We start from the raw sequence: 25,601 nt of genomic DNA on the forward strand, positions 1-25,601 counted from the left end.
ACTCCACACCTGGCTGAGAAAACAGGAAGGGGATTTTCAAAATTCCCAGAGAATTTAAAGGGCGGGTCTGACGCTTGGTATCCTGAGGACAGGGCAGCAGAGTTCAACAGTGATGACCAGAGTGGCTAGAACAGGCATTGTGGGACACTTCCGGAGGTGAATCAGAGCCAATCAAAGCACATTAGGTGTCCACATTGGCGCCACGGCGCTCCAATGAGAGCGAAACAAACATTATTCCTCTCGGGGAGATGGAGTACCAGGAGCGCTCCAGCCACGGAGTCAGCGCGCTCTACATGCCTTGCCAGTGTGGACGGGGAGTGAGGTAGAGCGCTCGTGGCGGCTTTATTGCACTATAATGCGCAAGTGTAGCCAAGGCCTAGACATGGCATCAGAGAAATGGGTACTTCAGATCCATCTGGTTATATTGGGTATTTTTGGTTATCTGTGAATTAATCTGGCAGATTAGGAGAAACCTACAGTCTGGTTGATTCCCATGAAACTTAGTTGTTCACAATAATCTATTGTTTTGTCTTTTAGGCAGTTATAGATTAGAACTTTATTTTGTTCTTAGAAAATTATTTCCTTCTTTTTATTGGATAGCTAAAACAAAGCCAAACTCTGATAAAATTAGATCAACTAACTTTGATATGTTAATCAGTTTATGATACTTGCTGCAGAGAAAAGTTACTATATAGCGGGAATCACTCAGGTTGAATTTGGCTTTACAAATGATCTTGACAAATCAAATGAACTTGTCAGCTACCTTGCAGTATGCTTGACTTTTCGTTTTACACATCAAATAAACACACATTAAGATATTAACAGAGGAAATTGATCTCTTTCCTTTAGAAACAGACCCTGCACATTAAAATGCTATTTGGAAATGTTTACCAGTATAAAGAAATTACCTTAGTTACTAGACAATAAAATCACATTGTTAAAAACAAAAGCCTGACAATATCAAAAGCAAACTGAAAATACAGCTGTTGCTATTTTATGCCCCTTTTGCACTTCACTTTATTCAGAAGTTAGAGGGAGGCATGAGAGCTAATGAAAAGCCATTGATTTGGGAGCTGCAGCTGCTCCACTTAATAAGAGTGAAATATTAGATTTGATTTGCAGCCCTTTGATAATGTTCTCAAGAACTGCTGTACAAAAGCCTTTGAATCGAAATAATTGGAAAAATGTGCAAATATCACTTCACAAAGTGTGACATTTTAATAGGGAGCATTTTATAAGTGGGTCTTGAAAAAAGACAGTGATGAAAGGAAATTTCTGTAGAGTCAGGTGATCACTGGAACTTCTCCTTACTGGCAAAGGAGGAAAGTAAGAAGATCTAGATGCAAGTATTTCTGTCTTAATGCCAAGGTTAAATGCCAAGGGTAAAAAAAAAATTGTGTAATTTTGCAGACAAGATGTAATTTAATTCCCAGTTTCATGGCTAATTGAAACTGGTGGATATGAAATATATGCACATGTGAAGTCTGAGAAAACAAATTGTATTCCATGGTTAATATTTTTTTGGCCTGCTATTAGACTGCATGAGAATAAATGAAGAATAATTAACATGAAATTGCATGGGAATAGGTGAAGAATATTTAATTCTTCAGCAAAGAAGCATGTATTCAAGTCTTTGGCATCACTACTAGCCTCAAAGAACCAAAGAAGAAAAATATTGTTTAAGAACAAAATCTAAACAGTATGTTGATTATGCTAATTTATAATCATGTGGTCTCATTTTTGGCTTCTTGCATATGAATCTTTCTTACTAACTTCATAAACTTATATATATTTTTTTCTCTTTTTCCCCCCCACAGGACCTCCTGTAAGTACAGTTGATACATTGTTGGGTCTCCCAGTTTAACCAGGATCAGGCAGAAAGGGGTTTAGACCCTGTTAAGTAATCTCCATGGTGAACGGATTATATTTGATCCAGAGGAAATTTACAGTTATTGCTAGTACAGTGTAAACTTTTACTAATTTTGCTGGAGTTGAATGATTTGTTTGGAAACTTATTTTTTTAAACAAACCTTTGAAACAGTAAAACTTTACCTCGGCCCTACAGATAGCATTTTTGGATCAGATTAGCATGTAAGTATGTTCTGTTCATTTTGTCTACTAGTTATTAATGTGTGTTCAGTCTGGTATAGAAATGTTAATCAGTAACCGTGCCAGAAGGCTGAACCATCTAACTATAGGAAATGATTCAGCAACCTTTACTTGCACTGAATAGTAACTTACTCTGGTAAAATATGCTCCTTGAGACAGGGACTGTCTTTTCGTTATCTGTATGTACAATGCCTACGGCAATAGAGCCCTTATCCAGACTGCAGCCACTAGATGCTATTGTAATACAAATAGTAAAAAATAATACTCAGTTTTAGCAAGGGTGGTAAATCTGGCCATAAATTTGTTTCTGACAAAATAATTCAATTTTTTCTTGTCCACATCTTTCCAGACTTAAGTCACACTTCTTTTTCTAAGTATAGTGTTTAAAATATGTATTTAAAGTATTCGTATTTATTGTGATACTATACCATCCGCAGGTAACAATGCAATCATGAGAATAATATCGCCTGTAAAGTTACTTTAGGAGACTTGCTCTTTTCTTTCCTTGGATTTGTCATTGGTTGGCATTTCCACAGTCTTACTTTCATGACCAGATCATCTTGTCAACTGAATGGCATATGTATTTTAGAATAATTAATTAATATCCTGAATTTCTGTTGTCCGAAACAATCATTTTAGCGTTAACTGTAACTACCGAGTAGAAATGCTACAGGAAACATTTTAACTTCTATATTGTCAAAATGCTCAGTGGCTCACATTGGCAAACTCATCTGACAGGCTATCAGCGAAAGAGCAGGCTTAATGCACACTAGTGCTCTTTAAATGAAGGAAATGCTTATTTCCTAAATATCTTTTGCAGTCTTTTCTCACAAAATGCAAAGATCAAGCATTAATCGGGGTATAAATGATTTTCCTACAGCAAGAGAATTTAGCAAAGTAGATAGTGAATTCTGCATATGAAAATCTTTACTCCTTGACATCATCTTCCTACTGTTTTAGCACAGTTCCATTTTAAAAAAAGTAGAGCCATACATTGTTAATATAACCCAGAATTAGCTCTGAGGACTATAGGTAAAGTTTTCAAAAGCATCTAAATGATTTAGGAGCCTAAGCTCTATTTTCAAAAGTGACTTGGGCACTTAGGAGTGACTTTCAATGAGACTTATTCTCTGAAGGATGGAATATTCAAAAGCACCTAAATCCCATTTTCAAAAGTGATTTAAAAGACTAAGTCTCATTGGGAGTCAGTGGACTTAGGCTCCCAATTGCCTAAATCACATCTGAAAATGTTTTACTCTAGCTTTGATCCTGTGTACATAGTGGTAACCCTTAAAAACTATACTGTGGTTATCACCTCGGATCCCACAGTAGTTCTCTATATTTAGAATAGTGAATAATTATGGTACCTTAGGTACCATCGTGTAGTAGCTGTGAGTGGCTAGTGCATTTTCAACTGTGACCACTGAAATTTTAGCTGTCTTTTCCTACCTATAACCAGTGTGTCAGGATGACAATCCAAGTCCTGTTTTTTTTTTTTTTATGACTCAATAGAGCTTACTACGATTTCTTCCTTGACACTGACATACTATAGACAGCACACCTTCCATCTATCTTATTCTCTTTCTACCGTGTGCTGCCCCTCAATCTATGTATATAACTCCTACTGATAGCAAGAGTTCCATCAAGGATCAAAGGCAGTAAGTGGCCCTTTTGTTAGTTATTTTTAATGTTGACTATGTTTTATCTTGAATAATGTGCCTTGCCAAAAAAAAATGTTCACTGTGTGTATATATATATCTATGCCATACTTGTTCATCTGTAAAATATAATCAAGTGTAGAGGATCAATGGCTATTTGAATTTAGCGTTGGTGTACTGCACATGTTGGTAATGTCACATGTCATGAATATGTTCTTAATGTGTGTCATACCCATTTCATCTCATTCAACCAGGGTCAACCAGGGCGAAATGGCTATCCGGTAACTGCTCTATCATATGTTTATGAGAGCTTTTTTTACTCTCAAAATCATTCTTTTCTTTTCTGTCTTTTTGTTTGTCTCTGCCTTATTAATCTTCACATGAACTAGGGGAAATTCACCCTTCCCTGATGTTTCTCAAGTGCCTATAGAACATAAGGCTTTTTTATTTTTTAAATGTTTGCTTCATGTCCATCTCACTAGAACATTTATAAATAACTGCTACATGTACAAGATATGCCATAACACAATGCAGAGTTTGATACTAGAAATGTTTTGTTTGTTGAACTTGTGTATTCCTGCGTGCGCGCACATAATTTTTTCACCGTAATTTTAAATGTTACTTAAACTGGATCCTGCATATCAGTTTTCTCTATCAGAAAGCTATTCAGTTGGCATGTTGAACCTCTAAATCCTCCACTTGCATTGTATTCTGTTCCTTTTGGCTGCTTAGTTCTATGCATCTTGAGCAAAGTAATTGCTAATATAAGGGTCTTAGCAGTTGCCTGCAAAGCCTGTAATAGAGCAATTTTATGATAATGTATATAATTCACTTTTGTATCATCTTCATTTACATCTTTATGGCTTTCTGTCTAAAAAATGGAAGTGTATGAAATAATGCATCTTTTTGGAAAATCACCAATAAGAATTTTAGGAAATAACCAGTCAGCAGCACAAGCTTGAGTTATAATGTCACCTTTGTGGGATACAGAGTGTGACCAGTATCAGATATATTTTTGAAACCAAGTTACAAAAGATATTATTGGATAAATTTGAGAGAGAGTATAATTGCAGAACACAGTAATTGTTTAAGTCTGGTTTTGATCTTATTTTAAGCACTTACTGGTAGTTTGGGGCCTTCAAAACTTGGGTTTGCATGTTCAAATCAGGCAGTTAGATATCTGATTGCTCAGTATGTGTTAACAATTGCTGTGTGTGTATGCAAACCACAGCATTGGGGCCCTCCAAATTAGAGGTCAGATGGAAGCCACAGCCACTATGGAAATCTGCCCCTAAAATCTTCAGCGTGTCTGCTTAGTTTACCGGGGTGGGAGAGGAGGGCAGAAAGAGTGTGTGTGGAAACACCAACCCAACCCTATCAGTAGTTTAAAGGCAGCATTGTGGTGAAATAGCCAACAAACAATACAGCGGAATTGCATCTAAAGAACATGGACATGCTGAAACTGCGTTATAGTCAAATACTGTAGCATGAAAGACCTAAATTGTTTCAGAGTACAAATTGCAATTCCATTTATAATGTTTAGACCAAAGTTGTTCTGTGTTGGGGGAAAAAATATTTGACAATAATTCTTTTCTGCTTCATGCATATGCCTGCATGTTCGGATTACAGAGGATGGTGTTTCCAAAGAACCCCTAGAGAGCTAGACTCCCCGACCATATGGAAATTCAATAGGAACTGGGTGCCTAGCTCCAGCCAGAATTGTAATGGTCATTGATGCATGGTGAGGATAATGCAGGAAGCAGAAAGAAGCTAGATTAAACTTGTATTGTATTAAACTTGTATTGCTTGATTTGAGATGTAAACTGAGAACACTTGATCTGCCCAATCTCTGGTTCCACTCCATTTACTTTGGGCCCTAGGATCCAGAGGCTACAAAAGCTTCTAAAAGCCACTTTGTGTCCTCCACCCAGGCTTCTGAACATGGGTTGGCTGGACCAGAGTTCCTCAAGGGCTACATGGTAAAAATTAGAACTGAAGTAATGCTGAATGTCATTTTTGCCATTATTAAATTGGCATGGAGCTATCAATTTCATAACCTGAGGCAGATTGTTGATTTTGTATTCAACGTGTGTGTGTGTGTGTGTGTGTGTGTGTGTAAGGAAGAGAATGATTTTGAAAAGTGCTCAGCATTGACCTAACTCTGCTACCACTGAATGGGAGTGATGGGAAGAATTTGGCCCTAATTATCAAAAGCCGTATTCTGATTGGCCCTTTTTGTTGAAATTACAGTCACCTACTAACTTTTCTCCTGAATGGGATTTAATAACAAACGAGATACATTTTTAATTTTTTATACCATCCTATGCAATTCTATAGCAGGAATCTCATTCTCTATTAAATTCACCAGGTATTTTGGAACCCTGTTTGATTCCTTATTACTTTCATCATGGTTAAGTTTTGTAGGAGATACTACCTCACCCATCTTGTCTGTCTATGTACCTTCACCTTAGTATCTCAGGGCCTCCATAGTACTGGAATGCAAAGTTCCCCCAAGGAGTTTCCCTGGCATTGTTCCAGGGGAAGAGAGAAGATTTATGCTGTTTCTCCTACACTCTCCCATGACATCAGCCCCCCTCCCCAAACCTGCTGATGCCTCAAAAGCCACAAGATCTCTGGGACCAGTGGAGGCATAGGGCTGCTCCTTGTGCATCTACACTGAGACCAGATCTACATTACAAAGTTAGATGACGTAAGTCCACTTGCGTCAACCGTTATGCATGTGTGTACACTAAAACTTTTCTCCTGCTGAATAAGCAACCCATTACAACAATGCATTAACACCACCACTTCCCTGAATAACGAGGGGCCACAGTTGACTTAGGTCAATGCAGTGTGAGTGTAGACACTCCATTAGTTGTGTTGACCCTAAACGTTTTCCAGCTGGTATTCTTCAATGCCCACAACAGCGACTGCTCTGTTTACAATTTTGAATTCCACTGCCCAGCATTCAGAGACCAGAAGCACACCACCTCACTTTAAAACCCCATCTGTTTTTGAAATGCCTTTTCCTGAGTGCCTAGCTTGGTTAGCACAGCTAGCAGCTCACCTTTGTCCAACTGACCATACCACAGCTGGTATGCTGTCCAACTGACCATACCAGCTCCACGCACACAGATTGCTACTCAACGTGCTGCTGCCTGAAATAGGCAAGAAGTCTTGAATCTCCCTGGGATGTGAGGGGAGAGGCTGTGCAACCACACTTATGGACCAGCTGTAGGAATATCGACATCTAGGAGCAAATTGCATGGGGGATGCTGGCAAAGGGGCACAACAGAGATATGCAGCACCACTGTGTGAAAGCAAAGGAACTATGCCAGGCAAACCACAACGTGTGAGAGGGCAACAAGATCTGTTACTGCCCTGCAGACCTGCTGCTTCTACGATGAGCTGCATGTCATACTTGGCAGTGACCACCCCCCCCCCCAGCACTCCGCAGACCACTGTGGATATCTTAGAGGAGCCCAAGACCCCTGCCATGAACAGTGAGGAGGAGGGGGTTGGGAAGGGAGATGCAGCAGGAGACTCAAACCATGCAGAGAGCCAGGAATCGTTTGACACTCAACAGGAGTCTAGCTAGTCCAGCCAGGTGAGAGCAGATGAGTACACTCACGAAGGGGAAGGGAGCTTAGGTAAGTGAGTACATGCATTATTTCTTGTAATTTTTTTTGGCTTTTCCTTTCCCTTAAACCTCATCTCACTCTCGCCTCTCACCTTTGTCCCCATTTAAAAATGGTGCCGGGTTTGTCCATAAGTTAAGACACAGGTATCAACTTTTCATTGCTACACTGATATAATGTAGTAAAATACAATCTTAAGTCTGGTTACACAGTATCTTGTGCTTGGGTAGAGGTAGAGCAAACAGAGGTAGAATCAGTGTCATCATTTCATTTCTTTGGCTTGTTGGGCTATGCGGCGGGACCATGCAGAGTACTCTGTTTATCTGAATAAGGGTGTCTCTTTTATCCTCTTGAGAGATCTTGATGAAACTTTCAGGAGGATACTCTGCAATCCTCTTCCTGAGATGTTTACTGTTTACTTCCATTTTCACTTGGGATTGTAAACTATGGTTGACCCTGTTAACAGTGTTGGTAAACGTTTTTTTAACCTTGTATGTGTGTGTTTGCACTTTAATTTTTTAACTGCTGTTCTGCACACAATAAAGTCCTATTTTTGGAAATTAAGAGGATCTTCATTAGTTCACACCAAGCATTACACAATTCATAGCAGCAGGCAAGACCCAACCAAAATATAATCTAAAGTACACAAGAGAGAATATTTCATGAAAGCAATGGAGAATTGCACTGTGGATGGCTGTTAAAATGCTCTTTTAAAGGCTCCCTTAGCTGCAGAGCTCCATGGTTGGCTCTTCTAATAGTTCTCATGTCTGGCTGTTCAAATTCAGCAGACAGCCAGTCAACCTTGCCCCTCCACCCTGGGGGCAGCTTTTCCCTTGTTGCCTCACAGATAGTATGCAGTACACATCATGCAGCTATAACCACTAGGATGTTTTCCTTGCTAAGATCCAGTCTACTGAGTAAACGACGCCAATGTTCCTTCAACCTCCCAAAAGCATGTTCAACGGTCACAGAAATGCTAACCCTCCCTAATGTCCTGTAATCCTCTCAATTTTTATGTGTAATTATGAAATTACTAATTCAGGTTTAAATCTACAAATTTTGCAAGTTCAGCATATATGGCGTGTGTGTGTGTGTCACTCACTAGCACTTGGGTCACCAACACAACAAATAGTGGGGGGAGTTCTTCTCTGCCTCTCTTGTGGCACATGCACAGACTGCACGGTGAGGGTCTGATAGGAGATGAGCTGCAGTGATGTTGTGTGTGCTGAGGCACTGCTGGATTCACCACCCAAGCCACAGTCTATGTATTGTCGTGTAATTGCTCCATGTGTACCCTGTTGGACTATTTAACATACTCTACTATCTAAAGCATGCCAGCAGAGTCCACGCTGGGTGGTTAGAGTGCAACAGACAGCCTGTGTCTTGGGCAGTGAATTCAGCACTCCAGACCCTACTGACAATGGCTGTGGCCTGCCTCCTATCAGACCCTCACTGCACAGTCTGTTGGGGAGAAGAAGATGGAGGGGCAGGAGGAGGGGGTGGTGGCAGAGGAGGGAGAAGAGGAGGGTAATCCTGGGAAGGAGGTCCAGGCCTGGAACTGGCCAAGGGAATTAAGACCCATAGGAGTTGCACAGGAGGGCAACTTTCCTAGGACTGATTCTCCCTAGGTTACAGGACAACTTTAACATTGCACTTTTGGTTTTGATCTCTAGAGCATTCAAACTAGAACAGGTACAAAGAAGGGCCACTAGAATGATCCGAGGAATGGAAGGCCTTTCGTATGAAAGGAGACTTGAGGAGCTCGGTTTGTTTTCCTTAACCAAAAGAAGGATGAGAGGAGATATGATTACACTCTTTAAATATATCAGAGGATAAATACCAGGAAGGAGAAGAATTATTTCAGCTCAGTGCTAATGTGGACACGAGGACGAACGGATATAAACTGTCAGTCAGGAAATTCAGGCTTGAAATTAGACGAAGGTTTCTAACCATCAGGGAGTGCAATACTGGAACAGTCTACCGAGGGAAACAGTGGGGCGAAGGACCTCCACGACTTTAAGATTAAGCTAGATAAGTTTATGGAGGATGGTATGATAGGATAACGGGCTTAGTCAATAGGTCAATTATGTGCCTGGTATGATGTAACCTTTTCCAGAGGGTTTGGCTGGAGAGTCTTGCCCGCATGCTCGGGGTTCAGCTGACCGCCATATTTGGGGTCGGGAAGGAATTTTCCTCCAGGGAAGATTGGCTATGGCCCTGGAGGTTTTTCGCCTTCCTCCGAAGCATGGGGCAGGGTTCACTTGCTAAGGAGTGGGTGGATCGGCTTATGTGGCCTGCATCTTGCAGGAGGTCAGACTAGATGATCATAATGGTCCCTTCTGATCTTGAATTCTATGATTCTATGATTCTATGATTCTAAGATCCAGTCTACTGAGTAAGCGACGCCAATGTTCCTTCAACCTCCCAAAAGCATGTTCAACGGTCACAGAAATGCTAACCCTCCCTAATGTCCTGTAATCCTCTCAATTTTTATGTGTAATTATGAAATTACTAATTCAGGTTTAAATCTACAAATTTTGCAAGTTCAGCATATATGGCGTGTGTGTGTGTGTCACTCACTAGCACTTGGGTCACCAACACAACAAATAGTGGGGGGAGTTCTTCTCTGCCTCTCTTGTGGCACATGCACAGACTGCACGGTGAGGGTCTGATAGGAGATGAGCTGCAGTGATGTTGTGTGTGCTGAGGCACTGCTGGATTCACCACCCAAGCCACAGTCTATGTATTGTCGTGTAATTGCTCCACGTGTACCCTGTTGGACTATTAACATACTCTACTATCTAAAGCATGCCAGCAGAGTCCACGCTGGGTGGTTAGAGTGCAACAGACAGCCTGTGTCTTGGGCAGTGAATTCAGCGCTCCAGACCCTACTGACAATGGCTGTGGCCTGCCTCCTATCAGACCCTCACTGCACAGTCTGTTGGGGAGAAGAAGATGGAGGGGCAGGAGGAGGGGGTGGTGGCAGAGGAGGGAGAAGAAGAGGGTAATCCTGGGAAGGAGGTCCAGGCCTGGAACTGGCCAAGGGAATTAAGACCCATAGGAGTTGCACAGGAGGGCAACTTTCCTAGGACTGATTCTCCCTAGGTTACAGGACAACTTTAACATTGCACTTTTGGTTTTCCCACTCTAGTTAGAAATAGCATCCACAATTACAGTATGATAAGCTGGGGGACCGTGAACTGTAGAGGGGTTGCAAATAGGTGTCAGGAGGCTGTGACCATCCTTCCCTTCCCTTAATGTTAAATGGGAAGGGGGACCATAGCTAGATGGGAGATGGGTTTTTGAAGGGTCCAGGTATGGAAAAGGTTGAGAACCACTGCTAAAAGAGACCAGAGGGGGAAATAATGTTTCAGTGTTTCTCTGGGCATGTGACAGCACTTACTGTATAACCCGTTTCCCCTGTATAGGCAGTGAATACAGCTAAATTGTGCCATGTAGGCCCAGCCCATACTAAGGTGCACTGTAGAGCCATCCTGCTCCAGAGGGAGCACTGGACAGTGCACAGTGAGACAGAATGCCTCCTCAGGGACAGGCAGTGATTATGCATTGTGCAGCCCCTGGGCAATAGAGAAGAAGCAGCCTCATATTCCACAGAATGTGAGGGCTGTAATTCTTTCCAGAGCTTACGAAGACGATGTGTGAAAGTTCCTTACGTCCTCCACTGCAAAACAACCACAGAATCTGGACCTTAGTTTCCCCTTTTGCCTGTGTGGGTCTTTCACACACCAAGAGGGGGAAGAAAAATATTTTTTTTAATATTGTAAAGTGATTCCAAAACTGCAGACATTGACAATGGGACTCAGGGGCAGCAGTGCAATACAGGAAACTACTTTTCATATAGTTATATTTTATTCTGATTAGATTTGGAGTTGACATTGTCCCTGGAAAACTTTGCATAAGAGACATCAGGCCATTTGTAAAGTCGGGAGGGCCAGAATAAGCTCTTTTGGTTTTGATTATTATTTTAAATATTTTTATACTTTTCTAACTAAGAAATGTCTGTGGACTTTTAAAAAAGAAACTAAATCCAATTAGTACCATTTTTTCAGGGTTTCCTCTGGAATCCGCCTATTTCCCCAGTTCTCTTTCCCCCACTCCATAGTGACTCTAGAAAATAGCATGGTGAGATCCCATGCTTATATTACCTCATTGACTTCCAAATCAAATGTGCTCATCATACCCTCCCATCCACCAACAAAAAAAAATCTAACAGCCAATTCATCAGGGAATAAGAAAGTGAAGATGGGTCTGGCTGATGCATCACCACTAATGGCCCTGATCAAATTGAAGTGTGTTATGGGTGAAACAGGTGCCACGCCTCTAATCCTGCTGAGGTGGATCCTGGTTACTGATGATTTTATGTGAACCAGAAAGAACACATCTTGACTTTCAGATACCAGGATGAATTTTCAGGGCTGGCAGTTAGAAATAATATCTTTTCTTTTGCCCTGTAACTGAGTAAATTTGATCTGGAAATCATTGCGACACAATAAATGTGGAACCCCCTGGTTCCATTTTTTTGGAGTTGCTTTTCGTAACAGAGCCACACTTTGTGATGCCTCTGCTTATGCAGCCTAAAATCACATTGAGTTTTGTTGCTGCCATATCGTGTTTCAAGTTCATGTATAATTTACTGTCCACTATGGCTCCTAGGTCTTTTTGGCTTTACTGGTTTTCAAGTTTTTCCCTCCCATTGAAGATCTGTGTTTTGGATTATTCTTCCCCAGATGTTCCAGACTTCCTCTCCTGAATCATGTTCATTTAGGGGCCAAATCCTGGTCCCTATGCACACCCCAACTGAACTGGCTATTTGCCAGGTGGAAGAGAGAGAACCCTCCATCTCAAACCTGGCACAGCATGTGGAACACTTTAGCCAGTGTATCCAAAATTCCCATTCCATGGGCCTGATGCAGAGATATGGTACTCAGGGGGTGCATCCCAAGTACCCTCTTTGCACCCTGGCCTTTCCTCCGCAGCAGGACAGTGGTGGTTCTGCTGCATCCCACAGTCCTGCCGCACCTACGACAATTTGGCCAATGGTTTCATAATTCCCCAAGATTTATTAAGAAATGTATTATCTTTCTGTGCATCTCATTCCTTACTATCTTGCCTGGAGGATGACGCTGGTATTGATACCAAATATACTTATTCCCTTTGTTCTCACGCAGACTGAGGATGGCTACTCCCGTGTTTGACTTCTCTCCTGTCTGTATCATGCAATTTTTCTCTGTGGGCCAGATTCTGCCTTGCCTTAATTCTGACACACAGTGTTGGGGGAGGGTATAAAGAACTTCTTACCCACACCTTCCTCTGGGCAGACCACAGGAGCTTTCTCCACATAATAGTTCCCTGGGAAAGGTGCATGACAATTGTGGAGAGAGGAGAGGGTGTCTTGATGCTGTCCTCCCCGCATTGGCCAGCAGAACACACCCCACAAAGATACATTGTCTCTGTGCTCCCAGGAGTTCTGGGAGGCTCTCTGTACATGACTGTGTATGTCACCCATCAGACCACTGGATAGGTACAGCCTCCTGCAAGTGCAACTTGACTGTTTTTACAGAAAAACAGTTGCCCTTGGAAGCCCAGAATAATGCATTTCCTGAAAATGCCTCCAATATTTAGTTTATTCTGCCAGATGCTGAACATTTGTGGAAATGTATTATTCAGAATGCCACCCCTATTCACTAGGTCAGGGGTTGGCAACCTTTTAGAAGTGTGTGCCGAGTCTTCATTTATTCACTCTAATTTAAGGTTTCAGGTGCCAGTAATGCATTTAACATTTTTAGAAGGCCTCTTTCTATAAGTTTATAATATATAACTAAACTATTGTTGTATGTAAATTAAATAAGGGTTTTAAAATTTTAAGAAGCTTCATTTAAAATTAAATTAAAATGCAGAGCCGCCCGGACCAGTGGCCATGACCCGGGCAGTGCGAGTGCCGCTGAAAATCAGCTTGCGTGCCACCTTCGGCACGCATGCGATAGGTTGCTTACCCCTGCCCTAGGCTTTACCATAGGCCTGGCATTGCACCCATTGATGTCAATGGCAAAATTCCTATTGATGTCAGTAGGTGCAGGATCAGTTTCCATATTTGTACATTGCTTCATTAGATATCACCTAAAAAGATGGTGTTAGAAGGTAGTCCCGCCTGGAGTTCCCTGCTGCAGCATGAGAGGCATGTCTGCCTCAGTTTCCCCTCTCAGGTAGCCCAAGGATTTTATGTCACACTCTTGTTTGAATAATGCCCCTCCTGGGAGCCAGGTTATTACAAAACATAATGTAAATAGTCTGGTAAGAAAAGTTCCAAAACATAGTCCATATGATCCCCACCGCATGTAATCCTTAAAACTCTGCTCCTCCTAATGGGAACCACCCCCAGCCTCTCTGTTGGGAGTGCAGCCTCACCATACTCTGGTGTCTTCCATCACACCTAGATTCCTTATCCATCCTCTTCTGTCCCTATAACAGGATAGCCTTTCCAGCTGGAGTGTAACTCCATTCTTCCCAGCCGGAATCTCCACAGCTTCTGTGCTGGGAAATCATTTTCTCCCTGGTCTTTTCTGTTCCCTTCAGTCCAGCTGTCCAGCATGGAGACATCGGTTGGTAAGTGCCTCCAGTGCTCCCCTACCATCAACCTTCTACAGCCCTTTCCTTCAGCTCTCTGCCTTGAAGCCCATAGGCAGCTCCCTCTGCTGCTCCTCTTGCCTTCAAATCTCTGGCCCTGGCTCAGGGAGGACAGTCAGCAAACTATTCTTGCTGCTCTTATTGCATTCAGCCTTCCCCCAGGAGACACCCTCTGCCTCTGATAGCTCTCATCTCCTGCCAATCTCCTCTTCCCAGGAACCACTTACTCACCAGGTCTCTCTTCCTCTAAGACCCAAGTGCCCTCTTTTAAGCCCAGTTGGAATGAGCTGATGAGGAACAGGGCACTTTCCCCCTGCTCTCTCTTAAAGGAGCCAGTCACCCTGTGACAGATGACCTTCCTTGCTATGCTGATGCTATCATCAACTAGCCCACCCTGCTCAACAGTGATAGATTTGGAAGTGCAACTCTCTAGTATCATTCAACACTGCTCTGCATACTAACTGAGAAGTTGTTGAAGCAGTTAAAATATCCAATATACCCTTCAGTCTGCAAATAATTCTGAGTTTGTTCAGCCCATCTTGGTTTTTTCATTGTAAATTATAAATGGGTATAAAAAGAACTGTTTCCAAAAGTGAGGTTTTGTGCCAAATTTCAGTCCTGGCTCTGATTTGACAACAGAAAATTTTGATAGCACTCGAAAGCTATCCCTAAGTATAATGCAGTGATTCAGAACTTCTCAGCAATACAATACAATACAATACCAGCTTTTTACAACATTCTCAGATGCATTCCTTGGTATCAGCAGGCACAAAATACTGTTAATAAGTTAACTAACCAAGCAGTACTGTCATGCTGTCAGAAATCAATGATGGTAATGCATTTTCTAAGAAATACTGTAGCTGAGGACATAATAATGTAAAAGAGAAATGCATTTCCAATTTTTATTAAGAGACATGGAGAGTCTTTACATTTATATTGCTGGATGAATAGTTATCGTGGCCTGTCTCATGCAGGGGGTCAGACTAGGTGATGATAATCGTCCTTTCTGGCCTTCAGATCTCTAAATCTGAAATCTGAAATCATATATAATCCCACTGATGAATTGCTTCACAGACAAAACAGTTTAATATTCCTCATTAATAGTTGTTTGAACAGAAAGGTTGAGAGCTCTTAGATTTTCAGTTACTACGACGTATATCACAGGTTATAATGCTGGCTACATCTCATATAATATTGTATGTTGGCTTGTTATAGTCTTGTTCTGATTACATACATCCTGTGAAACGGGCCTTATCTACATTAGTTATTATGGTCCAGTTTCTATCCTCAGTGACACATATGTAACCTTGAATTCAGTGGGGTTTCATAATTATAAGTGAAGGCAGGATTTGTTCCTGTATCGTTAGTGCCCAATCATTTCCTCTGTGCAATGGAATCCCCTTCCGTCCTGGCCACATATTCCACAGCTGCTACTGAAATGTTGAGGTGATAACAGCCTCTGTTATGTGAGCGTTTGGTTGTTGGAAACTCATAGTCACTGGTTACACACTTATCCATTTCACCCTGAAGTTAAACCCTGCATATTGCTGCAGGAGCCACATGGAGCACAGCTCCACTGTATGCAAAGTAGGGGCAGGATTTGCTCCTTTTATATGGACTTCTTAATGCATGCTCTTTAAAGAGGCCTGTAATGTTGCTAGAAAAGGTAGTGTAAGAACAGGTTGCCCAAGAATCAAAAGATTTAGAATCTCACAGAACTGAAGACAAGAATGTGGATGAAAAATGTGCCCCAAGTATTTACATACTGGCAAAATACTTCTCTCAGATCCACATTATGGATCTCTGTTGTATATTATGCAATAATTCCACATACAGCAGGCACCATAACAAACTTACATTTACAATGACCAATTTACAGTTAATTTTGGTGTTGTATGTGTGTGTAAGGCATAATACAAATGCCACAGGTAAAGGGAATACCATGGTGTAGTAAACATCATAACTGTAATAGCACCCTCTTTACTGAACTCTGGGTAAGGCCAATGAGAATTTGGTACACAGGACTAGTGTTGAATATACAACAGATATGCAATATACTCTTGCTGTAAGCAAAAAGTCCACATTTTGTATCAGAGGTGAATTTTACCATTTTCACTATGTACAATTATTAAAATGACAATTAAAACAACTCTAAATCAGAAACCTTATGTGGTGATTTCAGGAAAGGATTTGTGTTGTAATAAGCACATACATTTTGTGTGTCCTGACTTAAGCTCAATAAAACTTTCTCATTATATTCAGCTCATTTTAATTTTTTTACTCTTTCATTTTGTAAACATCTTTGTAAATAAAACAATGAATATGATAATAAATTAAAATGGTAATAGGCACCTGAAGTGGCATCATTAGTGACTCAGCCATCATTTATCATTTTCTCACTTCTCATGCAGCTTCTTTAAATTAACATGTGGGGCCCAGTTCTAATGTTAGTCTTTGGTAGATAATGCCATTTGTCTTGTAAAATCAACATATGTGCATGGAACTTCGTGCAGTAGTTCACTTGGCAAGCTAGGCATCTGTATATAGTAAGAGCTGAGCATAATAAGAATTGGACGTTATGGTATAACTAGTGTAAATTGATGTAATTCCGTTGACATCATTTGGAGCTATATTGACTTATGCCAGCTGACGGGCTGGCCCTATGCACACAAGAAAATAAAGAGAAGATTATATTTGATGGCAGGGAGACAACCGCCTGCTCTGGGTGTCCCTAAGTCTCTGACTGCCAGAAACTGGGAATGGATGACTGGGGTTGGATAACTTGATGGTTTGATGGTTACACTGTTCTGTTCATTCCCTCTGGGGAATCTGGTGTCAGCCACTGTTGGAGGACAGGATGCTGAGCTACATAGACCATTGGTCTGACCCAGAATGGCTATTCTAATGTTCTCATGGCAGATGGATGAAGTGGGTGCAAAGAGACAGCTGAATCTTATTCTTTCACTAGTAGGTTTTTTTTTTTAAGTTTATTCTCTTCTCTGTTGGAGTTCTGTGTGCACAGAGAGAAAAAGAATAACTTAGTGCTAGCTAGAGGCTTGGTTCTGCCATCTATTTGAAAAATTAACAGTAGGTAAGTTTCTGTTCATACGGGACAGATTTATTCTTTGTTCTTGATACATTGACTTTAGTTTGGCAAATAAGCATGTGCAGAACAGGCTGAAGACAGGATTTTCATGTCCGTGCTTTGGCAAATGTGATTCACATTTAACCCATACTTAAAACCAGATCTCTAGTTGTGCCTTTTATGCTTTCTTGTTCTGGCTACTCTATTCTGAGCAGGCAACCTAATCATTTCCTTACAACAGATGATATAGACCAACAGTGTAAATGAAAATAGCATTATATAGGAAATAAGCAACCTTTGACTGAAACTTCAGATTCTAAACACTTTAGCCAACATATACATAAGCAGGAAATGTAATACTGGCCCTCATTTGTCAAATTGTATTTGTGATAGTTACAGGCTTAAAGTAAGTGTGTGTGTGTGTGTGTGTGTGTGTGTGTGTGTGTGTGTGTGTCCCAATGATAAATTACTTCATCAGTAAATATTTAATTGTTTTAAAATATTTCTCACGCATTTGTATGACATTTTCTTATACAATGAGGTCCTGAAAGATCAGAAGAAAATATGTAATAGTTATATTAATGGTTTGCATTTATTTTTATTACTTATAACATGAAGATTATCCATATATCTGTCATGGGTGGAAAAAAAAACCCTACGTATGAGAATGAATGTAATCCATTCACTGCTTTGTAGAGACAAAGCTCTCCAGGAGTGTCACAAATCAGGATGATATCCTTGAATGCTAGATTTTCCATCTGGATCTATGATATAGCTGAAAGATGTGTAAAATCCCATGTAGCCAGACAGTTCCCAAACTAATATGCATATGAGGAAGCTCATGTATATTGTTGATCGTAGAAATAAGTTAATCTCAAGAATTTGTTCCTGGAGTGCATGCTTCAGATGGTAGTATTTCTCTGACCTGACTGGACAAAGCACATGGTGGGGTGATTTTCCAAGTGTATTTAGATACCCAATGGAAATCAGGACCCTAATTCCCATTTATGCCTTTGAAAATCTTCCCCTGGAGAATATACTGAAGGAACAATCCTGCAATGGGTGACCTAATAGATCTTATTTTATTGTACAAATAACTGATAGAGAGGGATAAATCCTCCTACTTTAAATGAAACTTGCTACAGGCACTGACACATTGAACATGCTTTTCTCTCCTCTCCTGCTTCAAGGATACTCTTAGGCAGGGCCGGCTCCAGGCCCCAGCACGCCAAGTGCGTGCTTGGGGTGGCATGCTGCGGGGAGCGCTCTGCCGGTCGCCGGGAGGGCGGCAGGCGGCTCCAGTGGACCTTCCGCAGGTGTGCCTGCAGAGGGTCCGCTGGTCCCGCGGCTTCGGTGGAGCATCCGCAGGCACGCCTGCGGGAGGTCCACCGGAGACACGGGACCAGCGACCGGCAGAGCGCCCCCCACGGCGTGCCGCCGTGCTTGGGGCAGCGAAATCGCTAGAGCCGCCCCTGCTCTTAGGGCAGCAGTTTTGTGTGGAGGCGGTTAGCTCTTCACACACACAGCTTAGTTCACTGGTATACATGTGCATATTGGACAGCAGAAATGAGGATTAGTTAAAGCAGTTACTTTTTTAAAAGCAAACATGTTTGTCTAGTATGAACAACCTATAAAAGCAGTATGGAATGTCAGCTGAAAAGTTTCCCATGACAATACGCTGTACAGATCATAAATCAGCCCCTCAAAAGTGTTCTTTGAAACCACATTGTAATTTTGTTTCTTTTATTGATCTCTTTTGCTTACGTTCAAATAATTAGCATTTTTATTATAATTTTCTATTATTTAGATGTGCATAGCATGTACAGGCTATATAATATAGAATCATTGATCTCAGTTCTACTCCCATTTTCACTGGTGCATTTAGAATAAATTATTCCCAGCATATGCTGGTACTGTTTACCAAACAGAATTTGTCCCCTTGTTTTTTTACCTCTCAAGACAAGCATGAAGAAAAGCAATCATGTGCATGATTGCTCATTAATTGAAAGAAGTATTCAATTTTAATGTAAAAATCAGTTTCTTGCTGTTACATTATTTTTTTAACAAATGCTGTGCACTGTATGTTCATGGTTTGTATATTTGCGGCTTTTAATAAGAAAAATAGAGGAAAAACTTGGAAAGTTCCAACATTCTTTTTTTCCCATGTGCCATTTTTGATAAACATCACAGAAGTTTTTTTTTTAAAGTCCCCTTTATACCATATTAATTATACTAAGATAGTCCTTGGTTTTATAATCCTTGCTCACATTGAGCAGCACTTGCTCAGAAGAGTGGTCCCATATTGCAACCGCTACTCACCTGAATAAATAATACTTACCACAAGAAAGGACTGCAGCTTTGGGGCTTACATAAACCTATTTCAGGAGAAAAATGGTTATTGTTTAAGAAAATGCTCTACTTCTCAAGGCACAGGTTTTGCTAAGCAAATAAAAGACATGTCTTATCCCTGAGTTTGAGAAATTACAGTTTATGTTCAGATATACAGTTTCATTCAACAGTCTTAGACACACATAATATGTTTCTTGATTTGCAGTTATCAGGATGGCTTTAGTCTGCTACTTACAGTTGGTTCCAGAGAGCACTATTAACAACCTTGCAGGCTTCCACAGGTGAGAGTGAATGCTGAAAGAGTGGATTAGAGTACTCTGCAGGCACCCAGGATAATTTGTAACAGTTTAGTATCTTTCATCATCCATAATCTAGCACTTACACTTCTAATCAACACTAAAGTGTAAGTGCAGATACATTTTTATAAAAAAGGTCCTCTTGAGTTGCACTAATCGGGCTCCGGTTTTCCATCAGGTAGTCTAACCAATTAGCCATTCCTCACTATATCCCTAAATAAGAAATGACCAAACATTTCAACTTCCAGCTGTGTTAATCAATTATCTTGATATTTTTCCCATTCTGTATATGATAGGAGAGCTTTTACTTTGGGTTTTTGCCTTTAAAGTGTGGAAAGTGTTATCTGCTATTGCCATCAAATGCATACATACAAATTGTTCTTCACTGGCCATGAATGCAAAGGAGCAAACTTTTGTTCCTCATATTGTCACTGGCTTTTGCAAGAATCCTTTATAAGCTTGAAAACTAGGTAAGTCAGGAAAATTGCTGGGTTTTGTTTTACTAGGTGTGTGTGTATATATGTGTGTGTGAGAGAGAGAGAGAGAGGGAGGAATTTGGCATTCAAATGGGCAATAATGTATTGGGTCAACATTCAAATGCATAATTGACAAGTTATTTAATTTAGTGCAATTTTGCTTCCATCCAGACACAAGGTATAGTTCAGAGATTGCAAGACGAATAAGGAGATGAAGCTAACTGTAAAATTTGTTAACTTGATCAGATTTTTAAAAAAAAATGATGAGCCACATTCTGTCCTCAGGCACATCTGCTTAACTCCTTTGAACTTCAGTGGATGTTGCATCTGTGGGCAGAATTTTGGTGTCTGTTAGAAAAGGGATGGTATGGATACGTGCTAGCTATTGGAATATTGTTCACAAAAGCACAGGTGTAAAACATCAATGGGCAAACAAATACGTTTTTCCCCCCATGTACTATCTCACTTGCTGATATTTCAGTATTTTCGACTTTAGTTTCTGCAGCAAAATTTAGTTAGTTTTTTCTTGTTTGCTACTATTCTTGTAGCAGTGCTGGGAGGGAGAAAAGGAAGGACGGCTTTTATCAAATGCAAACAGAAACATGAAGGCTATGATACCATTTTGAATTATGTGGAAATTTTATAACCATAGTAAGAAAATCAGTATATTCAGTTCCAGCTGCACAACCTGCAATAAATTACTTTAACCACAATGATCAGGGCACAGGTATAGAGGAACTCAGTGGCCCTTTCCAAATAACTTTTGAAAAAAATATGACTCCAATAGACAGATTTACGGATAAAGAGCTGTGTTCTTGCACCCGAACACGAAGAGAAACTTCTGTTTCATTTCATATTTAATACAATTCAAAAGATGTAATTGGAAACAGTCATAAAAGTTTCCATGTTTCAGCACTAACAGCCTTCTTCACTGATCCCTTTTAAGGTCCCTGAAGAAGGCCATCTGTGCCAAAGTCACGGAAGTTCTGACTGTTTTCAAACACATCTCTTGAAATCTGCTTAAAAAAAAGAGAAGTTTCCCTTCTCTAGAAAGTGAAACAGGCATGAGGCTCTGTATCTTTAAGAGCTGTTTTATAGAAAGTAAAATACAGAACACTGTGATATATATCAGCTTCTAGGGACAAATTCTGCCTACACTTAGGGTCCAATCTGGAATATCCAGAGTGCACTCAAATCCAGAAATGGAGTGGAGAACAGAGCAAGGATCAGCCTTTGTCAGAGTGGTAATGGGAACCAGAATGAGGTTTTCAGAGCTGCCACTTCCTCTCCTCCCTTTTTTTGGCTTGGCAAGATGTAGGATGTGGGGAGAAGCAGCTGCTGGAGGAGAGGTAGAAGATGGGGCTACATCTGCCTCCAGCTTGTGAGGAAGGATAAGAGCAACAGAGATCAGGGATTTTGCACAGAAACATTATTGCTATTTCTCTGAAATGGGGGTAAAGAAAAGTGGCAGTTTTGGGGAAGACCACCTCCTCCAGTTCCACCACAGTAGCTCCTGAAGCAGCCAACTAATAGCGAAGCAATCGAGAAAGAAAACACATTGTTCAGGGCTTCCAAAAGATTCACTGTCATCCTGACCCTGTCTGCCTACTGGGTTCATGTCTCCCCACACTCCCTTCTTCTTGCTCTTTCCCCTTACTGCCTGCCTTCCTATGTCTGAGGCCTTCTTTCCCCCATGCAGTTTGCTGTCTCCTTCATGCTCTTCCCTTCCCAACCATTGGCTGTCCCTGTTTTCCTCTGGCCTGATTTGCTGGAGGGGTAGAAGGCTCTTGAGGTTACCAAATAGTCCCTTGTGAAAAATCTAGTACCATCAGAGTGATTTCCCTATTTCTTTCTGATGGCATCATTCCGTTTTCAGGTACCACTAATTATTATCTGCCAGAGATAAGTTATCTTGGGACTTGTTCAAAAGAACACACTTTTCCTTCCCTTTGGAATAGATCAGGTTGCACCAAGCGTTGTCAAACAGTGCTCCTGGTGAGGATACTCCAGTCAAGGTCATCACCACCAATATCACCTGGGAGTTGAATGCGGTGCCGTATTATCAGTATTCTCACTCTGGACCTGATTGTAAAGCACATCAACATCAATGGAAGTCTTTCCACTGACTTCACTGGGCTTTGGATCAGGTTCTATATCTCTGAAGGACAACGAACAAACGTTTCTAGTGAATCAGTGCAAGAAGATTGGAGCCACTGTTAGTGTTGCTTGACTGCCTGTGTAAATATTGTTTATATCCTGGTTTAAGTTAAGGGTGCTCACAGGAGGTGTTTGGATTTTGTAGGATCAAACCCTTTCACCCATTTGAGGTCAGCGTGGCTGCATAAGTACAAGTGAGGGTAGAATTTAACGCCCTAGCTAAACTAGTTAAAATCAAATCCTATACCTCACAAATAAAGATATTAAAGGCTACTCTAAATACTTTGTGATTTATTATCCTTGTTATCGCATGCTCAATAAATTATATTTCTCGGGCACTCTAGTAGTCATTCCTTCTGGAAACTAAGTTTTGATAACTGTCATGGAGAAGATTTATGGGAATATTTTTCTTTTAGGACTAGATATAATCCTTTGTTAAGGTAAGAGGTACAACAGGTGGTATATCATTACAATCTACACAGGGAACCTGGTATTAAGTCAGTTTTTAAAATAATTTATTCAGTGTACCTTACTCAGTGCCTGACGGTCTGTAGAAAGTATATAAATTCATTTTAGGGTAAGAGGAGCTAAACACAGAATGATAATAATTGAATATAAGAAATAAGTCATTTAAATATAGGACTGCATGACACAAATATCTGGACTCTGAATGGATCTGCATGTGCACCATTACAAATTCTAACATCTGGGCACATGTGGCAATGTGTTTGTGAGGGACAGGGGTTGAAAGCACCTGTTCTGGTATTAAATTTTAACATGGTGTATCTGCACAGTCTTTCCCTATATTTCTAGCACCTCTGCACCAGGACTAAATATGAACATTGGCTCTTGAGCTACCCTTTGTTTCACTGATCTCAAGCTATGTCTACACTGCCATCGGGGTGTATGATTGCAGCCCTATGTGGACATAACCAAGCTAGCTTCAATTTAGCTATCACAAGTACCAATATCAGTAAAGCCACAGCAGCTTTGGACTTCTGTGTGGGCTAGAAGCTCGAGTAAGTACCCAGGTTTTTTTTTGGGTGGGCTTGTACAGCTCATGCAGAAGCCAGTGCTGTCATGGCATCACTCTATGTACTAACACTAGCTAGATTTAAACTTGGGTATGCCTACATGGGCTGCTGTTACACACCCTAATTGCAGTGTAGACATCCCCAAACAGTGGCACAGAACAGATGCAAATTGGAACAGTTTTACTTTGAAACCTCCCATAATGTTTGGTTTTTTTAAAGACTTTGGCCATGATTGTTCCCTGTCCCTCTATATGTAGTGGAAGTGTCTACTCCGATGGATCTCCTTTGCAGGGATGCAGAAGTGGGAAGTGTTAATTCTGTGACCATTTCTACCCTTCTCTCAAGCCTATGGGTCTCTGAGGGGCAACCATGGATGCTCCAGATTTCAGGTTCTGCAGGCATATGGAGAGGTAGACTGGAGGGAAGGAGTGAGGTGAAGCAGCTTTCTGTCATATTCCCAACATTCTCATGTGGGTAGCTGCCTGCCTATCTGTGCTCTGCAACCAGCATTCTCACTGTACCCTTAGAAGCAACTTCCCATCTGCACTCCTCTTCGGGTGAGTTTCTTTTTGGCATGCATGGGTGGATGCCCATTGGCAGTGTGGCACTTCCATGGGGTGGTGTGAGTGTGGGGAAGGTTGGGAAGGGGTCAAAGAAACAGGAAAAAAAAAGAGGTTGACCCTCCATGGGATTGTAGGTTCCCTGGGAACTGTGGTGCTGGAAGGCCACGTTTGGGGTTTTCTTTGTGGACCCCTAAGCATTCCCTGGAGGGGAATATTTGTAGAAACTGAAAAAAGAACTGAAGCTCTCTGAAAGAGAATTTAAAAAAAGTGTATTTGCATCGTACCATGGAGATTCTCTGCAGTTGTCAAAACAGAGATGGTAGAACAGATTATTGTTTAGTATGACTTATGTGAACAAATGGATTGATTTCTATGGGGGTGGGAAGTGGTTTTTCAGAATTATTCTAGGAAAGAAAAAAAATCTAATTAATCAAAGTCATAATGCCACAGCTGTTACAACAATCCAACTCTGTTGAACTCTAGCCAGCTAATTTTGAGAAGTGACATTTTTCACAGTTTATTGTTTTCTCATCAACATGACACCAGCCACATCAAATATATTCACAGAGTGACGTTGGCATTGATGAATTAGCCATGTGCTTCCTATTTATGGGTACAGGAGTTTGTGTCTTCAAGAGAAATGAGAATTTTTACGCAGCGAGTTCGAGATTCCTATCTGTTCTATGCACATACTCAGTGTTCAAGTACATTGATTTCATGTGCATGGGTGAGGAGTGTAGGCAATCACTTCAAGACCACAATTTTGATACAAGCTGTTCTTTTACAACCAGCTGTTTATAATCTGTTGTTTCTTAGTGCACCATATCATTTATTGTCCTCCAGGATTAAAATTAAGTAGCCTTAAGGTCTTTATTTTATTTACCAAAGTAATTTAATGTTGTTTAATTATGGTCCCTGAAGGTAGAAGGAATTATGTTTGGCATTCCTCTCTTTTCTCATCCTATTAGACAAGGCCACTGATATTTAGTGATACACTAATATACACTTCACCCACCAAGAAGCACGGGATCAATGAACACCTGTATATAAGCCCACCCATTTCCTTCCCATTCCTGGAAGAATCAACTGGCTTTCCTTTGCATTAGCCAGGTGCACAAAAAATTGAGCAGCATGTATCCATACACATTCTCTATGATGTAATTTGACATTGCAATAAGACAGAATCTGTTGTGGATGTGCCTTGTTCCATCTCTTCAGATCCTCCATACACATGAAGACTCATGGAAATGATCTGTGGGGGCTTTGGGCAATGTTATATCTTTTCTTTGCAACTGCCTTGACAAATCTCACAGTTCAAACAAAACATCAAACGTAATTCCTAAATTTTGCAGGAGCATGAGATCAGGATGTTTCCGATGCCATTATACTAGGCATCTCTGTCTTTGACTGTGGAAACTTCACAAATGTTTCTAAAGAGAAGGGTACTCATTCCACACTTCCTTAATAGATATCTCAGTTGATACTCCCAATATATACCCGGGATCTTGCCAATGGTGAGCAGACCTATCACCACACTCTTAGCAGAGATGTGTAATTATTATCTATCCTTGGGAAACAGGTTTCAGTGGGT

General features: G+C 40.9%; 1 protein-coding gene across 1 annotated transcript in view; it reads left to right on the forward strand.

The window, feature by feature from the left end:
- Positions 1 to 25,601, forward strand: part of COL25A1 (collagen type XXV alpha 1 chain) — a 438,508-nt gene that overhangs the window by 241,980 nt on the left and 170,927 nt on the right. The window contains exon 7 of the mRNA XM_039542396.1: positions 1,818 to 1,825. Coding sequence (XP_039398330.1) covers positions 1,818 to 1,825 — 8 coding nt within the window. The remainder of the gene's footprint in view (positions 1 to 1,817; positions 1,826 to 25,601) is intronic.

This window comes from Mauremys reevesii, linkage group 5, assembly GCF_016161935.1.
Source record: "Mauremys reevesii isolate NIE-2019 linkage group 5, ASM1616193v1, whole genome shotgun sequence".
In the NCBI taxonomy this organism is placed as follows: domain Eukaryota; kingdom Metazoa; phylum Chordata; order Testudines; family Geoemydidae; genus Mauremys; species Mauremys reevesii.